Raw genomic sequence first — 18,614 nt, 5'->3', positions numbered from 1 at the left:
ACAAAGGTCCGTGTTGGTACATTTAATTCCTCCCTTAGCTAAATGTTCGACTTCGAGTATTGACAAGTGTATGTACCCTTGGCAAACAGTGCCAGGGGGTGCGGCGAGGATGGATTGGGCCTCGTTGCCCTGTCTTGGGCCTTGTTTGGCGAAAAAGACAAACTCCACGGGCCCAGCTCAAATTAAACGTATCGTTGAGTTATGGCAACGTTCGTCATTGCCAACAACGCGAACGTGTGCTTGAATTTACGGCAGGAGTGTGGCAGACGCTGGCGCACCACTCTGAAAGGTACACGAACTTGTGAAAGCAGCAACCTGACCACCTAGGATCGGTTAGCTTCATTTTGAAATGATAAAACGCAAAATTTGGGAGACCTCCTGTACTTGAAATTACACATTTGCCCTTTTTAGCAGTTTGATCATTATGCCATTGTGTACTGCCTTACCCCCCGCAAACCAGCTGCTTTCTTATAGCTTGCTTGCTCGAGCCGACGTACGAGCACTTGTCACGAAAGTCGGCACGACGACAAAAGACCCGAAATCCCAACAGCAACACCTCTTGTTTGATCCTGGCCTTCTTGAATAAACAGAAGTCTACAACAAAGTGCCACTTATTCCTCAGGCTGCTCTCCTCGTGGCTGTATATAGACACCCCTCACTTCCTGGCGCTGACGGTTAAGGCAACACGGTCGAATTTGCACCAAAGAAGCGCGCTCGAGGCTTGCGCGAACTCAAACTCTGTCTCAACCTCACTGCAGCTCGTCCCGTTCGTCACGGAAGCGCGGCACGACAAGGCTTCGACGGCCGCGATTAGATGTTCCTCGCTGCCTGTTGGCTTTATTACGCTGTCGTGCCTCGTCAAAGCAAATAGTGAAAAAGGCCCCAGCAAGAAAACGCGGCGTGACGATTTTTTGCGTTCCATGGCATGCGTTAGCCTCAATCAATTGCCCTGTCTGTGGGCGCACTAGAGAATATGACGCCAGTAGAGGTCACGTTTTACGACAAGACGGAGCATTGCACTAAGAGGAAGCTGAATTCCTAGGCTGCGGAGTCGAGCCAACGACAACATAGCCTAATTTCCTTTAAACTTGAGCATACACCGACATGGGCTGCCCACATTGAACTGGCGCCTATTTTGTGGTACCCGTCTTGCAAATTTCAACTAGCGGTCGGAAACTGGGAGTTCTTTCTTCGCTCTCTGTTCATCCTTTAGCTTCACACAGACCCAGTTTTCGCGTTCCCTGTACATCCATCATTTTCCAAGTAGCTGTCAGCGTTTGTGCCCGGGCGCAAATTTCCTTACATGAATAATTAAATTGGGCTTTACGGCTTTCCCCAAAGTTGTCAAGTGGAGTTGACGCTTTAAAATCACTTTGTCTCATTTGAGCCGCACGCGCCCGCCTAAACCACCTGCGTTCATCTTTGGCTCAGCTCTGTATATTGTGTCTACAGCCGCACGTCGAGGCGAAATGGCGGTAACTATCCTGGCAAAACTTCGTTTATGAACGAGCGCAGATGCTGTTTAAACCTTTGGGCGAAGCATTCTCTTCATCTCTTATCTACGTGCCTGAGAGTTGTAACGCGCCTCTACAACAGGCCGCAAGCGTCACGGTCAAGCGCATTAAAACCCCAGGTATGCATTTGAACGAAATCGACGGCCCGAAGACGCTTTTTTAGGAGCGGGCGATGATAAAATAGCTCACCACGCGTCAAACCTCCGGTGGCTGTTCTCCTCAGTGCCTTCCCATCGCGAGTATTTTCGTAAGCGCTGTTGCGCCGAGGAAAGGTATTTCATTTGGATTGATGTTCCCGAGCTTGTTTGACGACGGCGCTCGCACGATTGTGTATTTACGGAGTAACACGATTCGATTTGAACCGCGCGCGCTTTGTTGCCCGCCGCCGCAGGCCCATCTTATTGAATCTGTAGCAGGTGTCCATCAATCGCAGTTCATTGCGCTGGGCCATCGACTGTTGCGAACTATATGAGGCGCACCGCATTGCTTGCACGTCTATTTAACATAGTTTTGAAAGGTCCCTCGTGCTTTCGCTTGTAGCCGAAGCGCCTTGTTTAGCGTGGTTAGGCTGGAAAATGGGAGCCTGCGGCCGGTTAAATCATCAAACTCCCGCCATTGGTTCATGCAAGTTTCTGGAAACATTTGCTGCGCTAAAAATTCGGCTCTACGCACCTGGGTTCAGCCACCCTTCATAAACTCAGGAATCGGTTCTACCCGCAAGTAAGAAATTTGCTTGCCTCGAAAACTTGGCCAGTCCAATCATGGAAACCGGATACGGGCCTCTGCCGAGCCGCTATGCGTAAAATTCGCCTTGGCCCTGCATTGACCTTTTCCTTTGGGCACTGTTTACATACACACTGAAACCACGATTTAAAAATGTTAACGCGTTATTGTGTTACCGATGCGGCAGGCGAGTTCGTCGCCATAGTTAAAACAGTGCATTTGTACACGTATCTACACGATCAACAGACTAAAGAGGCTTAAAGGAGCTTAAAACCCTGGGCTATAGATTACTATCGGCCGCAGGTCGACTTGTTACGGCCTGCGACGTTAATCCACTGGCTTTCCAATTAAAGCGGTCAACCTGCGAGAATGCAAGCGTGTTTTTCACGACTACAAGATTGCACAAGGATCTTATCGAGGTACTGCATAGACCTCCCCTTCGGCTTGTCATTGTGCGCGCTAATGCCTCAACTGACGAAAGGAAACCGTTCCCGCTCGCATTACAAAGCCACGTCTTTTGCGGGATTGTTACATGCACTTATTGAGGCTTTACGGTGCGTGCAACCCGATTTTGTCGCTTTAACAGCACTGAGTCATCCCAAACAAGGCCTAAACGATTCTTTAACACGAAAAGAACGCTAAACGCACTATTAGCATTTAGGCTCTCATAGGTGTTGGTTTAAAAATATCTGTTTTTAACATAAATTTGAAATTGTGTCAGCAACATTCATTTTTATCATGTTCTATGCGCAGAGCAACATAGAGAAGCACGACCACAAAGAATTCAAACAGAGTCCGAAAAGATACAGATGGCAAAAAAATATCTTGCCCACAAACCACCAGACATCAAAAAGAAAATGACGTAAGAAGTTTAGTCTGTTCTTTATTCAACCTCAAGTTTAATTTTCTAATAAACAGAAAGAAAAATTTCTGCCTGGTCTTTCATCCTCGCAACTGAACAAAGTAGTGGACATAAACACACACCCTATACACGTCTATGTCACCGCATGGCCATATACAGCTCTACCCTGCATGAACTAAGCTTTCTTAGAATCCGTCGAGACCTCGCGGCACTTAAACGATAGGCAGCGGTACCTGGAATATTACACATTCCTCTAGGCTGCCATCCAAGCCTTATGTGATATTTCGCTCTTTTAATAAATCTCTGTCACTGTTTTGTAAAACGATCTTCGCGCAGCCTGTTTGTGCACGTCGTATTATTGCGCGACTTCGGCTTATGCGCCATGGTAATGGGAGGCATCTCTTTTTCCCGAAGTTGTGCTGCTATGCGCTATGCAACAAAACACGTAGTCCCGTTCCTCCCGAGACCTTTACCTAATATTGGTTGCCTTCGTTCTTTCGTCACGTCGATTGAAACTGCCTACAATAGCGGGGTTCAATTCGTTCATTCACGTTTCTATAGCATTTTTAATTAATTATATACGGGTATTAGTAACGTGTCTTCAGGTGCCTTCTTACATATTTTTCCCGATTTATTTGAAAACTTGGGTCTATACCGCTGACAGTGGCCACGCTGGTTGTTATGACAACCAAACCGGAAAGTTGAAAATGGACGATTGCTGCATTTGCGGAATTAACAGCATGTACGCAATTATTGGTAGCTCCGTACGCTGAGTGGTAAAATTAATGGGAAGTTAATTTCTAGCAATTCTGTTGGTTTAAACTTTGTTTTTTTAGTTCTGCTTAACAAAGATTTAGGATTTACATTTTGTTGGCCGTTTACACAAGCATCAGAATGACAACCTTACCTGCCATAAAACGGAAAGGGACTCCAGGGTCAAATAAAGATAGAAGTAGGTTTTATATTAAAAATTGTTCGTAATGTTTTGCCCATATCATGTGAGATTATAGAAAGTAAAATTATTCTACCACACTTATAGTTACATTTTAAATTTCACAAAGCAATCTGTGCACAGCTCAGATGGTTTTTTTTTATGAGAAAATATATTTCGCCTAAAAAGGCATCATCAGTTTCTCTAACTTATTCAAATATTTTTTCTCATGAACATATATTATATTGGTACGGTGAGCGATCGACAGCCTGCCAGGGACTTTTGGTTTTAAATTGATCCAGTATTCATTCATTAAACACTTATATAGCAAATTATAAGGGCAATTTTGACTTAAGCCAAATTTATTTTTATAGCAGCTTCATCAAGCAGAAAAAACATGAGGTTCATGACATGGAGAGACAGAGAATTACTCAAACAACAAACTATTCGTGATGAAAGACCAATCATGACCAAAGTGGAAACAGCAACGTAGGTTCTTTGTAAATACATGAAGGTGTAGCAAGCTTAACCTCTACTTTTTTGGATTTTTGTAATTTATTTTTTTCTACGATGCAAACTAAAATGCAATGATGTGGTTAAGTGTCATCACAAATCAAATTGTTATTTCAAGTTTTGATAGTGGTTTGTATATATAATATAGTTTCTGGACATTATAAATTATGAATACTGGACATCTTTACACAGTTACCGAAACTCATACAAGCACAACCTTTGCGTGGCAATGCTGAAAGACGGGTTTCACAAATCATTCGACGAGTTGTTCAGTTTAATCGAAATCAGGAAAGCACAACGTGATGAAAGTGGCCCTGACTCTGTGTTATGGCAGGTGGATTTTTCTATTTTTCAAAGCAAAAAATTACTGCAGAGTTCACGTTTAAATTAACACTGCCTATTTGAAGGAAAAATCACTCGAAGAACAAGAAGAAAAACTTGATCAAATCTGGCTCTACTTGACTAAGGCTGAGTCTTCCCTTCGTGCTGGTAAACATGAATGCTGCATTTGTTAACTACTGACAGTCTGTTGTGAAAGCTAATATCAGCTTGAAGGTATCGGCTCTAAATACCATCTGTAATGTGCAGAATAAAAGAATGCGTATTTCCCTTTTTGGATTTATAAACCTTTTACATACGACTGAACGATATGCTACAGAAGATCTTGGTACCCTTTTGCTGATATGTAGAGTTGTCTTGGTATGTCTAGACTGATCTTTGATCACAGATTAAATCAGGACTTATCACCTGAACATCATATCTTTACAAATGCATTAACTTGATACATTTTAAGTTTGGCTCTGCTGACTTTTGCTGTATTTTTAGATAGATTATAATTTTTTTAACTTTATATCTGATTAATGCGATGACTGGCCATGCTTAAGATTGTGTCATTGGGTGATGACTCAGGTTTAGTCCAGACACTTTTTGGTGAGTAATGTTTTGTTTTTAGGCAAATGGGAGGAAGTTTATATTTGTCGGCACAAGCTGGCAGAATATTTTCTTGGATGTGGTGATGGTTGGCTTTCCGATCACTTTTACAAGACCGCTCTTGAGACAAGTTCAAACATTCGACTTGATGGACACAGGAGGGAGGCAGAGGGGCGGTGTAATATGGGATTATCACATGAGAGAAATGGTATTTTTTTAAATCATTGAGACAGAAATGTTTATTTGTTTGCAAGGTTCATGCTCTTACCTTTATTATGAACATTGAATGAACCCCTAAGTAGTTAAACATGCACAAACATGCACAAATTCTTTAATATTGCATATAATTTAGCAAGGTTTACAGCAAATTCGGTGATTTTTGTTCCTACCATTAGTAATGTCTGTTTGAATGCATTATTTTGCATATTACCAGTCAAGTATCTTGGACGAAATGGTTATTGCCTCCCACAACCTAAAATATTTTGGAAACTACCTGATTGCACTACAGCGTTATTGGTTTGGTAACAAGCGTTACTCTGCCAAAAATGTAAAATGACTGACAGAATGGGTGTGTGCAGTGGTGCATTCAAGCAAACGGCGAAGCCTTTCGGGGCTCCAACCGCCTGCTAACTACTCTCAGTCCCCTAAAACCGCCTTCTTTAGTTTATTGATTGCCCTAAACATTCGGTGAAGCACAATTATCCCTCAGATTGCGTCGTTCCATCACTCCTCCAGCACTTTCGACTTCATGGCCTTTTAAACGTCGTCACCGTAGCCTGGACACCCAAGCGGGTAAAAGTGTAACAATTTGCGCAAATGCCGAGGGTTAAATGGGGCGAACACAATGCGTAAGCCTTCGCGATTCATTGCCGGTCACAGCCGGGCGCACGAAGGACTTTGATGTCGTTCGGACTTCTCTGTTTTGTCCCGCTTCATCCTGTTGGCTAGCAATCGCTCCGCCGGGAAAGTCTGCCAACGTTGTTGCCAAGGATTAGAAGCACCTTCCCAGTGTAAATATTGACTCGCTTTTCGGCTGAGCTCCATATCCCCGCAGCCGATTAAGGCAGCGCTCGGGCCAAACCGCATCCAGGCCCGCGGAAACCTCTCTCTTTATGGCCCGCCGGTCGAAAATATGCCTTTCATTTCCTTGCGTTCCTATTTATTTGCGTTGTTTACTCAAAGCCCGTCACAACAGCTCAACTTTCAAAGGTCCGCTTTCGTTTTGATACCTTACCTTAACGGGTGCGACCCATCTTCAGTACATTTCCCAAAACAATTCACAAAAGCGTAATTCTCGATGTCACAGCTTATTAGTAACGTCGATGAACATTCATGGAATGTTGTAATATTTTTAAGTAAACACCATTCGGATTATGTTCTACAGCAAAAACTTTCTTGGACAAACAATGGGATCTTGTGTTGCAGTTTTACCTTGCGAGTTGTTGGTATAGGGGTAATCTTGCCTCCTAGAAGGGGTAACTGTATCCGCCTTCCACAGTGATTCACAAAATCCCTTTTACCGCAACAAATTACTGCTTCCATAACAACAATTCCGGCAGGCAAAGGAAATCCCATTTTCGTTGCACCAACACCAGCTGTGGAGAAAAGCGGAATATGTCTTCGCAAAAACTAAAGTTTATTCTTTCTTCTTTGCAAGCGAAACCAAAACATCAATTTAGATTTAGTCAAACGTGCAATTCCATTAGACCATCGATGATGAAAATATAAGTTCGCCGAACCCATTTTGATTGACTTGTTTCAATCAACAAAATCTGCCGTTGTCGAAAAAAAGCAACAGGACATATAGACAGCGTAAGTTTAGCAAACTATCCAATAATCAGTCATTTAGTGTCGTGACAATAAATTCCGACCCAGTCATCGAAGGGTCAATTTCACGGTGACGCATTTAATCAAAGGTGGCCTTTATCTGCACAAGATCGTGTGAACGACGCACGTGTATGCAAATATGCGCCTTGTGGGTATCGCACACAACGTATTACACCCGCGCCGAGCTTACTCAATTAATACTGGTTGTTGCAACAAACCGCGTTACGTTTAATCGTGGTGCAAGGTTTGTATTACGTTCCACCAGGGAGATATGTTCCTCCGAACTTTGCTTGCGGTAAACTCTAAATGTGTTTTGGAATTTATTTTGGCTGCGGGCCGCCGTCTGTACAAGATGATGTGAACATTCGGGAAACAGCATAATTGGCTATTGTTTGTAAAAACCCATATATGCGTGACGACGTATGCCGATATTCCCATTAACGCAAACTGCAGCATAGTTGCGTACGTCAGTGCTGCCTTGTTTGCCGTCATATTGCTTATTTTAGAATTCTGCTCACGTCCGCTGTGGTTCGGATGCGATCTTTGCCTTGAACGTCACAACGCAATCGACTTTAACCGGGATACTCCATTTCTGTGTCTTAATTGTTCAATAAAAGTTTTTTTCATTGATCACATTTATTACCAGATACTAAAATCTGGCTAGTCCATCGAAAGCTAGACTGTTGCGCAATGCGCACTAAAGGTGTATCGCTTTTAAGAGGGGACAGCGTTTGAAATCAAAAGCGGATTGTGTGGGACAAAGAAAACATCAGACACACAATCGCAAGGTCAACCGCGGGGTCAAACTTCGCTTTCGTGTCTTTCCGTAGAAATCAAAGCGCCGTGTCGCGGTTGCCGCTCGCCTGTTATTGAGGGTGTGTCGCGGTGGTTTTAACGGGCGTAAAAGGAGTGATCTCAAACCCATTTCATCCGGGGTCGGTCGGCCCCCTGGATTCCTCCGGGTAACCCGGTGGGAAAATGTTTTCCAACCAATTGGTTTCAAGTTTTTCAGGGGTTTTAGGGGTAAACAAACATGTAACTATCTCAGGTTTGGCGGAAATGAACTCTTCTCCGCGGTAGAAACTTTCCATTGAGCGCATAGAAGTCGGCGCTGTACAATTCGCTATCAATGGTTTTATGTTCACATGATTCTTCCCAATTCATGCAGTTATATTTATTTAATTATAAAACAGGAATAAGCACACGGATTTATATTGATTGAATTTCACTCTTAATAATTAAAGTGTTGGGAGTCGCACGACGAATCTTATGGATCGAGTGTTTGTAAACCGATGCCCCACAAAATACAACATTTAACTGTAACATTTTCACATGTGAGTCTGCAGACTACGCCTCTAGCATGCGGGGGGTCAGTACATATGTCCGTGAAGTTTTTTAGACGTTTTATTAAAATTGCTGTTGAATAAATACCCATGTCAAACACGAAAAATTTTTATAAATTGAAAATGGCTGGGAGCGAAAAGGTTTGGGTTTCAAACGTTTGTAGGTTTCAACTCGCAATCTCAATTATTGAAAACGCAGCAATGTTGACAACATGCATTGTGCGCAGGTGACCTAAAGGCGGCCGCAGACGAAATGGAACAATCTCATCAACTCAGCTTGGGTCGTATGTGGATGGCGGACGCTTCGTTGACGCTCCACAAGGTCGTGTGTCGCCACTTGTCAAGGTCAGTTCGAATTCGGAAACGATTTTTTGCAGAAAACGGTCACCTTACACTACAGTACGAGAGTGTGAGGATTGTAATCATTGTATGCGCAATTACTCTTGTTGTGGCTTCAAACCTCACATAGAACAATGGCGAAGTATAGCGAATCATATTTAAACTTACACCTTTATGGCAGTGTTTCTCAAACTTTTTTTGTCTGACGAACCCTGCAACGTTGGTAATGTTGACTTGGAACCCCCTAAAAATGCAGAAATGTCAAGTAAACATAAACGATTTTTGCCCATAGCGTCGCATGTACTAAGCAGATTTTGCGTTAAACTATAACTCACGGAACCCTTGATAATTTTTATAGAACCCACTTTGAGTCGCTGCTTCGGGCGAACAGTTGATTGTGCGCAATTTCGAAAACAGCACAGAGCACAAGAAGTGTTCATTGTTTCCCTCAGCATTATGTAATGCACACACATCGCGTGCGTTTCTAGTAATTTATCTGACGGCAAACACTGCTCCGACGAAACATGATAAGTACAACCCCGCACCCCAATATACACGAATCTGGGAAAGTCCCGACGTGTCACACACCCTGTGGCGTTGATGAGAAACGCACCCAGTTTAATAAATTCGAAATTAATCGTGCTTGCATGACGTCATATCCGTTGGTTTTGTTTCGATTCAGGCGGAACTAGGCGTGTTTCCGCCGAGTTCTCCTGTAGTTTTATCAAACGCAAGCTATATTGAGTCGTTTGCTCGGTGTGGTGACTAACAGCCCAACCCTCACTGACGCAGGTTGGGACTGGGGCCGATCAAAGGTTACGTCCAGCCATTAAACCCTAAAAGCATTTCAAAGAACGGTTTTAGTGGAAGAAAGTGACTCCCGACAGTCGAACAGCGTATTTCGTCATCAAACAAACTTTATTTTCCCACGGCCTTCCTCACGAAGGCAAACAACGCATCCCCGTCTTGGCGCGAATTAAGCCTAAATTGTTTTTTATACACATGTATTTTTCAAACATTTTCGCTGTGTCAATAACTTAACGCTTATCAAGTTACCGACATAGCGCATGCTTAGCTGATAAAGTGTTGGCTCCTGGATTTTTTTTGTGTCATTTGTCTGTCATTGACCCAATTTTTTTAGAAATAAATCACAAAAAATAAAAGCCATTTCGGACACAATGTCCCAAAGGAAATTGGCTGGTAGATTATTCAAGTTGCTTACATTTTTGCGAACGAAAGTATTATAACGTAAATGACCAAAATAAATTGAAAATGTCCTAAATTTTTGCTGGCATTTCGGTCATTTGACAGAAATTTTTTAGTGAAAAAAAAAAACAGTTGGCTTCCAATCGTAATTTTGTTTGCGTTAGGTGAAACCACCTGCTGCCTCAGCATGCGAGTCTAACCCAGAACCCACGAGGGGGCCGTGACCAGTAAATGAGGGCCTATGAATTAAAGGATTTCTATCGTAAAAGGCTGGGTTTCGCCGACAATGTCAAGTGATCTAAATTACAAAAAATCCTCGCACCTGCATATTTTTTCTCTCTCAAGGGCCTTGGAGTAACCTCTACCCTGCTCTTAGGTGCGTTTTAACAGTGAACTTGCGTCATGTTGCATCTGAGCCGATACAACGTACTTAGGTTGAAAATTTAATCCCATTGTAATATTACGTGCTTTGTAGAATTTACACAACCCTTGCTGAGCGATCGACGAACGTCATAGACGCCCAAAAAATGCTCCATCGTTCTTACGACATGTCGAAGGAAGGCGAAGACCAACTGCAGGAGGCAAGGGCTGCTTTAAAGCTAGGACGGAATTACGAGCTTGCCAAAGATTCGGAAACAGCCATAGAGGTATAAAATGCCTATGTTAGGAACATGTGGCGTTTTCCTTCGAAATTCAATTGCGCTGAAATTCATATATGGTCGGTTTTATTTAAAGTGTTGTGAAGTTAAACTAATTACGTGATATAAATTGACGCAAGGGTTGACTCGTGAACGCGGATTTTTCAAAATCAACAAAGCGCCTAGAGGCGCAAATATACCCACGAATTTGCATACAGGCTTGGTTTCCGTAAAACACACATTGTTTTACTAACTCACGTTACGCGGCAATAAGTATCAGAACAACTGCAAAATCCGGAAATTCTCCCTGTTTCAAAATACCCTTATTCCATGCAAACCCCAAAATTCGAAAAAAAACGAATTGCCAAATCCCTGGAATCAAAGGCTGTAGAGTCGTTGTTGCCAGATTTACAGTTCGCAGACTATATACGGCAACGGGCGGCCAAGTGCATTCCTATAATAGCCCACCGGTGACTGGCGTGTATTGGAAGCCTTGTGATGTGGTGTGCAAAATGTCGCCTGGATCAGCGCGCAAAGTTTCCTTTGATCGACGGCCGAGATAGAAAACTTACCACGTGCCTCACTAGATGTGAAGATAAGCGTCATTATTGTAACTTACCCGCGCTGAGTCATTTGAGCTTGACTTTGATTTTCCGGCCGCAACTTTTGTAGCAATTTGTCACAGGCATAAGGATGGTGATCTGGTATCGAGATTGCTGGCCGTGGGAATGTGAATGCGACGGCGTTCGGGTTTTGAAAAACCGCTCGCCGCTTCTTGAATTCCCTTTGATCGGTGACAGCGATCAGCCAATATCAGTCAAAGTTTATCTAATGTACAAATTTGGAATTGATCGGGAACTATTGTTTTTGCAGCTTCGTGTATTTGGTGGCAGGTTTACATGGGAAACACGAACAGGTGATAGTAAATGCGATTCAAACCTTCCACGTCAAACAGCGTTTTCTCCAAAGTCAGTGTAAACAACTGATCCTAAAATAATCAAATTTTTGCCCATTTGACGCCGAAACAAATGTGTGGCCAGGATAACCTGTGTTCGAATCCTGTGGGGCCAAAAAAAGAAAAAACATATATATAACACAGGCAACAACAAACACTATATGTACTGACGGTTTATCGCTTTACGTTGCATGCAACACGTTACGCCAGGGGTTTTCAACTCCTTTAGGCTCGCGGTACACTCAGATCATTAAGTCAGTTCAAGATTTAAAAGGAAACAACAGGTGGTCCTGGTTGGTTGAGCAAATTGCTTTGATTCGGCGCTGCTTTTCGTTCCCAACGTTGTTTATTTTTAATTAGTGTATATCAAGGAAACCGACAGTTGCAGTGGAAGTCTATGACATTTTAAATAAATTTTCTCGCGGCAAACGTGAATCCGCTTCACAGCACACCCTGCGTTACACAAAAGTCTTCTATATTTCTCAACATTGGCATCATTAATCTTTCGAGCCACGCGCACATTCCATCGGTGGAAACTCAAAACAGGCTGACTTCGCAATGTTACGACTGCGGCTAACCCCCAATCATAGACAAAATCAACTACAAAGACCCTTCGACCCCGTACTCCATATTTTGCGCAATTACAGTCGATCATCTTTACGTCAGACGGCGCCAAATTACTTAATCTTCCTCTTGTAGGCAATTACAGCTGTAGCCAGGCAGGAGCTGGGACCCTCGCCAAGGGAACCGGTATTTTGAAACAATTCTAGGTGAAGCATAAAAGCCAAAGTTTGACACGAATTTACCTAGATCAGTGCGGTCACTAACAGTTGGGCTTGCATTCAAATTTTCAAGGGCTAATAAAAATTGGTAATGTGCAAAGCGCAGGCGTTAAATGACAATGGACGAAACCGACCGTAATTTAAATTCATCTGCGAATTTGAGTTAAAATGAAATGCAAAAGCAGTTGGAGCAGGCAAGAATGAATCACGCGACTCCAAAATATTTCATTGCAAATAATTTTAAACAGATTTTGGACGAACAGATGCAAGAATCGCTTCACAAAATTTTCAAGCATTTTCCTCATATTTTTTAGCATCTTGGACGTTGCCTGGACGCAGCTCAAGATCTCGGTGACAGTCAGATGATTGGGGAAGCGTGCGAGGCCCTTGCCCGGTCCCATCAGACGCAGGGGAATGTGACTCGCTCGGTGGAATACCTGGAACTATTCGCGGAAACTTCTAGAAGCAACGACCACAAGCAAAAGCTTGTCGACGCCTGCAACTGCCTTGGGGTGATCTACAACACGTTGGTGAGTCGGGGGTGTTTTTTTTCGACGGGTTCGTGATGCTTTTGTTGTTTTGGTGGCATCCAGTCTCGTGTTTTTGCAACAATCAGCAGCATTTTAAAGATTTTTGTAAAAGCGAAGCGAAAAACAGACTTGTTTGTCGATTTCATCACCATGTCACGTGATGGGCCGTGAAATCCCCTGGCAACGAAGATTACTCGTGACCGAAATATTCCTGGGTTTTCTGAGTCATTACAACATTGTTTCATTCCAACATTATAATGTGGTAGTTGCGGAGTTGTTGTGTGATGTTAAATTGATAGCAATAAACAGGCAATAACGACACCATGTGAAATTGACAAAGACAGGTTCAAGCAAAAATGTGACAATGGTCCTTTTTTCTTCATGAGAAAAAATACGGCACTTTTTTGTAGTTATGCTGCAAGGCTATCTGTGGCGAAAAATACCTCTCGATCCTACGGCGTCCTCTAGCGGCTGTTCTCCATGTGCTAAAAATCTTATTTCAGACCAGCATTACAGTACACCATTAAATTAGTTGAAAATGCCGTGTTGTGCTTAAGAAATGATGACGTCTTTGTAGTTTAATAAAAAGCATACTTGACTGCTGGTATATTTCCAATATTTCAATTTACCCAAACCGCGTATACTCAAATATATTACAGGGCCAGTACAAGTGCCGTCGTTAAACGCTTTGTGCCATTTGACAGGGCCATTACGATAAGTCAGTGTCCCATTTCGACTCCGCATACCAAGTAGCTACCGGTCTACAAGAGAACGTAGAGGAGTCTGGGGTGCAACTTGGTATCGCCAGGGGCAACCAGATGCTGAACACGTTCAAGCAGAACATGGAGTTGCCGTCACGCTTCATGCTCGAGCGCATTTCGGTTTGGAAGGATGAACGTACAAGTGAATTCGGCAAACCATTACCAACAAGTAAGTGGCGGTTTATGTACGTTTTTCACTGTACCACCTTCTCATGTGCGGCAGTGTTAAAATTACTGATGCACCGAAACAAAATTTTTGGAATGCATCTGATCCTATCATACAACCTTTTATTAGCTCTTAAAGAATGCTGTACCAACTGCTTAAAGTTGATTTCGATGACAATTAACAAATAAAACACACTAGTTCAGTTTGAACTATGATTCTAAACTATACTAAACTTTGCGTACCAGTTTTGCATGCAGTAAAAAAGTTTCGGTTTCAATATTTTTGCAAAATTCGGCCGAAACCGAATAATTATAAAAACCTTGGTTTCGGCAGAATAAATTCGGCAAACCGAACTTTCGGTGCATCCCTAGTTAAAATCGTGACAATAGTGACAAGACCTTTGATAATAGCGACGCTAGAAAAATACTTCTGTTGTAGGGAAAACGAGCTAATTGTCTTTTACATACACACTGGCCCCACTGACAACTTTACGTGATTTGGGATCTTTTAAACGACGTTGTGTAAACTGATATGTGGAACTAGGTGTAGCCCACTACACCAAATCATCCAATATACCTACTGCCATTAGTATTCTGATATTGTTCAGTCAAAAAAGTTAGTACCTTATGCAGTGTTTTATTTTAAAGCCTTCGTTTCAATGCTGGCTCCCTCTATTTCTTCAGAACATGTAACGCCTCCCAAGACTCCGGAGAAGATTCCAGATCCAACGGAACCATTCCGGGAGGTTGAGGAGATGATGATGCAGACATAATCCATCGGTTCCGCTTGTTTTAGCGTTTGAAATTCTCGTTGTTCTGATCAAAAGGGGAAATGGCACAAAATCATACAAACTTCTTTTTCGTTTAAGTTTTTGACCGCTAGCTGGCGAAACGGAGCTTGTATTGTAGGTAGTGCGGTCGGAATTTTTCTTACTTCGAAGCTTTCCACTTTCATTTACATTCCCCAATATTTCTGCGTTGTTTGTTTTTGACGCATAAGCTCTCTATCATATAATCATTAAAGGGGATGTTTTTCATAAAAATGTTTTTTTTCCCGATGGCGGACACTGTTCGAAAACCTTAATACGTCAACTTGTACCAGTGTTAGTAAAGGCGTTGATCGGCTAATCATCGTAGCCGGGCGTCAACGGATGGGTTCAGGAGCTTGAAAGATGCAAAAGTAAAAATATTAATGGAAATTTGCTTGAACCATAAAGAATTTTCCATCTGTCTGCAGCTCGCACAGTTTTGAAGAAGTTTGAATGTTCCATGTCACCATTTTCTTGCTTTCATAGAAAGCCAAAAACTAACGGTGTCACAAACTTCTATTGTGTAACTAATGTTGGACGGCTTACTGACAATATCGCTTGTGTCAGTCGTACAATCCTAAGATGTGATTGGACCAAAAAGGACTTGCATTCGAATCCAGTCAAGGAAAAGCGGCAATTGGTATTTCGTGAAGGGCTGTTGATTAAATCAGTCCGTTAACCACTTACATTGTGTAGTAAACTATCCGCTGTGATGGTAATTTTTACCACTAGGTGGAACCCACCACGCTACGTATTGATTAAAGTTTGGTTCAACTGAAAGGAAAACCACACAATGAACATCACAAAGAATTGAAAATTGGTTACAGTAAAACCCCTTTCTCGTAAATGTTCTAGTGCCGTCAATTGACAGAAGCTATTTAAAGTGAAGCAATTGCATATGGCCAAACGCCAGGACTCCATTCACCGCAAACTCACTTCCTATATCACAATGGTAAAACGAACGGTGAAGCGTCATCAAGATCTGGTGTTGGGTGAGTTCATTTTCACGGTGTAATCGGGCTAAAATATAAATATTTCATATTCGAACGGTGGTCTCAGGCCTTGCACCTGTTCGCTGCATCAAAAATTCATCGCCCCTCAAACAGTCGGCGCCGAAAAGCAGGCACCCCCACACCCCTCCCCCCTTGTTGCTCGCGCGCTGTTTATCCCGTCAGCTCGCAGTGTCATGTTCAACAGCGGGCTGGTCGTGGAGCGGATGGCGTTCGAACACGTTCCAGTTGCATGGGACTGTAGGATCGATTATCCTCAATAATTAATGACGGCGACGCGGAGCGGATCACTGGCCTCTGCAACGGTGCAGAACTACGAGGAATAGCTAAACACACTGAACAAAACATGTTACATCACGTGTTGAAAATAAAATGAAATTTTCGCTGCCTCACAGTGGACTGTGTTTTTTCTAATTTACCGCCTTGGTTTTTGTTTCGCTCGTCCACTGTTGGCGTCTGGCGTCCCCTAAAAATGATTAAAAATCATGTGTGTGCCAGTTGTTGTTAAGGTCCGCTCCACTTGACGTGCTATTTGCTACTGTTTTTTTTTTAATAGGAAGTCCTTACGCTTTGTTGGCCTGCAGTGGTTAATTGATTCGGTCAATTGTAATTGAAGTCTGCATGTCGTTATGTCATCAAAATTTAAGAAACCTGACAGGCTTAACCTTTTTCCCTCAACAAACGTTACGCAACCAAAAATGACCCAAACAAAGACTGGGCCAAATCCGCATGTTGCGTCGACATTTAAAACAAACGTAGGCGCGGCCAGAGAGGCGCCCGAGAGACTTGTAAAGTTCAAAACCATGAACTTTTTCCCGCTAAAAACCGTAGTTATTTGTCCCCCAATAGGATGAACAGTGGTCCCCCCCCCCATCAAAAAATGCCTGCTGACTATATAACACCACTAAACGCAATAGTAATTATGGTCTATATACGGTGGTAATGCAGCTTTTGTGCAAATTTAAACTACCTGTACGAACCTTGAGTTTTTTTGACATTATCGGTAAAATATGTGAGCCATTGTTTCGATCTACTCAGGCCCCATCGGTGCAGCATGTTGTGACTCTTGGCAAGACAATCTAGCCGGCCAAACAGTCAGAGAAAGATTTCCGCTTGTGGTGATTACACAATCACTGTCATTCGTTTGAGCACCAAACAAGAAGAAAGCGAAGTGAAAACGCTATGGGCGGACAAATGTTGCATTGATGAGACCTAATAGATTGTTCTCATAATTCGAATTATTGGGTCCATATTGCTAAACTGTAAAAACCAAAACAACGAACGGTGAAAAATGCATTGATAGTTTTGTGGTTTGTGAATTGATTTACATCCTGTGTACTTGTATGGTTAAAAGTGTTTCGTCATCTTCCAACTTTCTCGATCTGGACATAATATTATTTTTGCTTGCGTTTAAAATGTTTCCCATGACAATCAAGGAGCTGCACACCTGCGTCAATAATTCCCTATCCATATTATTATTATTTTTTTGATATTTTGAATTACAGTTGGTGTATTTTTTTTTTGCTTTTGTGACGTCAAGATGTCAAAGTTAGGACACGCGATTTTGTGTTGTTCGACTACACAATATTAGCTTTCCCATCAACCTGTGATGCCCAATATGTCCAGAAAGCTGCTCGACTGACACTGGACACGGCGCGACTGGGTTTGATTTCCGGCTACGTCGGTGCCGCTAATTGATTACATTCAATCGAGCGACAAAAGTCACAAATTTAAAAAGTCCAATGAGCATTTAATATTTATTAAACTTGGTCATGCATTCGCAATGAAGGCCTGAATATTTTATAAAACATTCGCTTGATAAAATATTGAAAGGACGCGAAAGCAACTCGCATTTTTCGCCATCATTTCTGCTTTACCACTGGCAAGTGATGCGGTCATCACTTCTGTGAAGTTTCAGCTGATATCAAACTGCTCGAGGTGTTTGCGCCGCCGTCTCCGCGATCGAGCGAACGAGGGATTACATCGGACCTCGGACTACTTGGATCGTATACTCAACCGGATATTATGTCTCACCGTAGGGGAATTACCTAATCTGGACGTAGTTTTATTTCAAGCAGGAAGGCTGAACGCTAAGAGTTGGTAAGTGACGAGTTACGATTTGGCGCGCAAGGCGGAAGTGTAGACAACAATGCGAAACGATCCGCGGGGCGTTCGTACGCTGGCGAGTCACGTGACCTGCACGTGTACCGTCTGCTGTGCATGCCCCGGGGGTGCATGGCGCACGACAGACACCCCCGAGTCGCAGGTCGGTTTAAATCGCCCATGCCCGGGCGCACATGCTGTCCTATACAACCATAGCACCTGTTAACCGCCCATAGAGATACCATAATTTCAGGACGATTGCTGCCATTTCTGTTACGCCCCAGCTACATTTTAACTGCTTCCATGGCAACGCCGACATCTGTTTTTGCCAATGCATAGAGTGTACATTTTTTCTTAGTTTATTTTTCTTAGGTTACCTCTGTTAATGGTCCTGACTGTTTCGTGGGTGGCGAAATGAGCAACCAAAAGCGTGTATTTAGTAGTCCCGGCGTCTCCAGTGTTGTAACTTAAAAGCAGTCATTCTATTGTGAGCGCCATCAGTTTACAACCTATTACAACTCATCACCCTTTGCAGAACCGAGGCGAAAACACGACCAGTCATAAGCATCAAATCCCAGTTAATGCTCTGCGGGCGACATCGACTTGAAGAGGGCGGCCCACGCTATTTGATCAATGGCCACACGAAAACGTAATCACCTGTGGCAGGGGTTAC

At 42.9% G+C, this 18,614-nt stretch overlaps 1 protein-coding gene across 2 annotated transcripts; it reads left to right on the top strand.

Annotated features, from left to right (window-relative positions):
* The first annotated feature begins 3,933 nt into the window (after positions 1-3,933).
* Positions 3,934-15,379, top strand: LOC145911772 (tetratricopeptide repeat protein 29-like). 2 transcript variants are annotated; one of them, XM_082999209.1, is made up of 10 exons: positions 3,934-4,051; positions 4,405-4,519; positions 4,736-4,877; positions 4,951-5,032; positions 5,496-5,681; positions 8,871-8,988; positions 10,664-10,835; positions 12,878-13,093; positions 13,798-14,023; positions 14,704-15,379. In XM_082999209.1, the coding sequence occupies exons 1-10, from the start codon at positions 3,994-3,996 to the stop codon at positions 14,790-14,792; spliced, it is 1,404 nt and encodes a 467-aa protein (XP_082855335.1). In that variant the 5' UTR covers positions 3,934-3,993; the 3' UTR covers positions 14,793-15,379. The 2 variants fall into 2 exon arrangements, with proteins under 2 accessions (XP_082855335.1, XP_082855336.1); XM_082999210.1 differs by having other exon boundaries at positions 3,942-4,051; positions 4,408-4,519.
* The last annotated feature ends 3,235 nt before the right edge of the window (positions 15,380-18,614 follow it).

The sequence above is a fragment of the Ascidia mentula genome, chromosome 8 (assembly GCF_947561715.1).
Source record: "Ascidia mentula chromosome 8, kaAscMent1.1, whole genome shotgun sequence".
In the NCBI taxonomy this organism is placed as follows: Eukaryota; Metazoa; Chordata; class Ascidiacea; order Phlebobranchia; family Ascidiidae; genus Ascidia; species Ascidia mentula.
The sequence above is the reverse complement of the archived record's forward strand: the minus strand, read 5'-3'. Positions and strand labels throughout refer to the sequence as shown.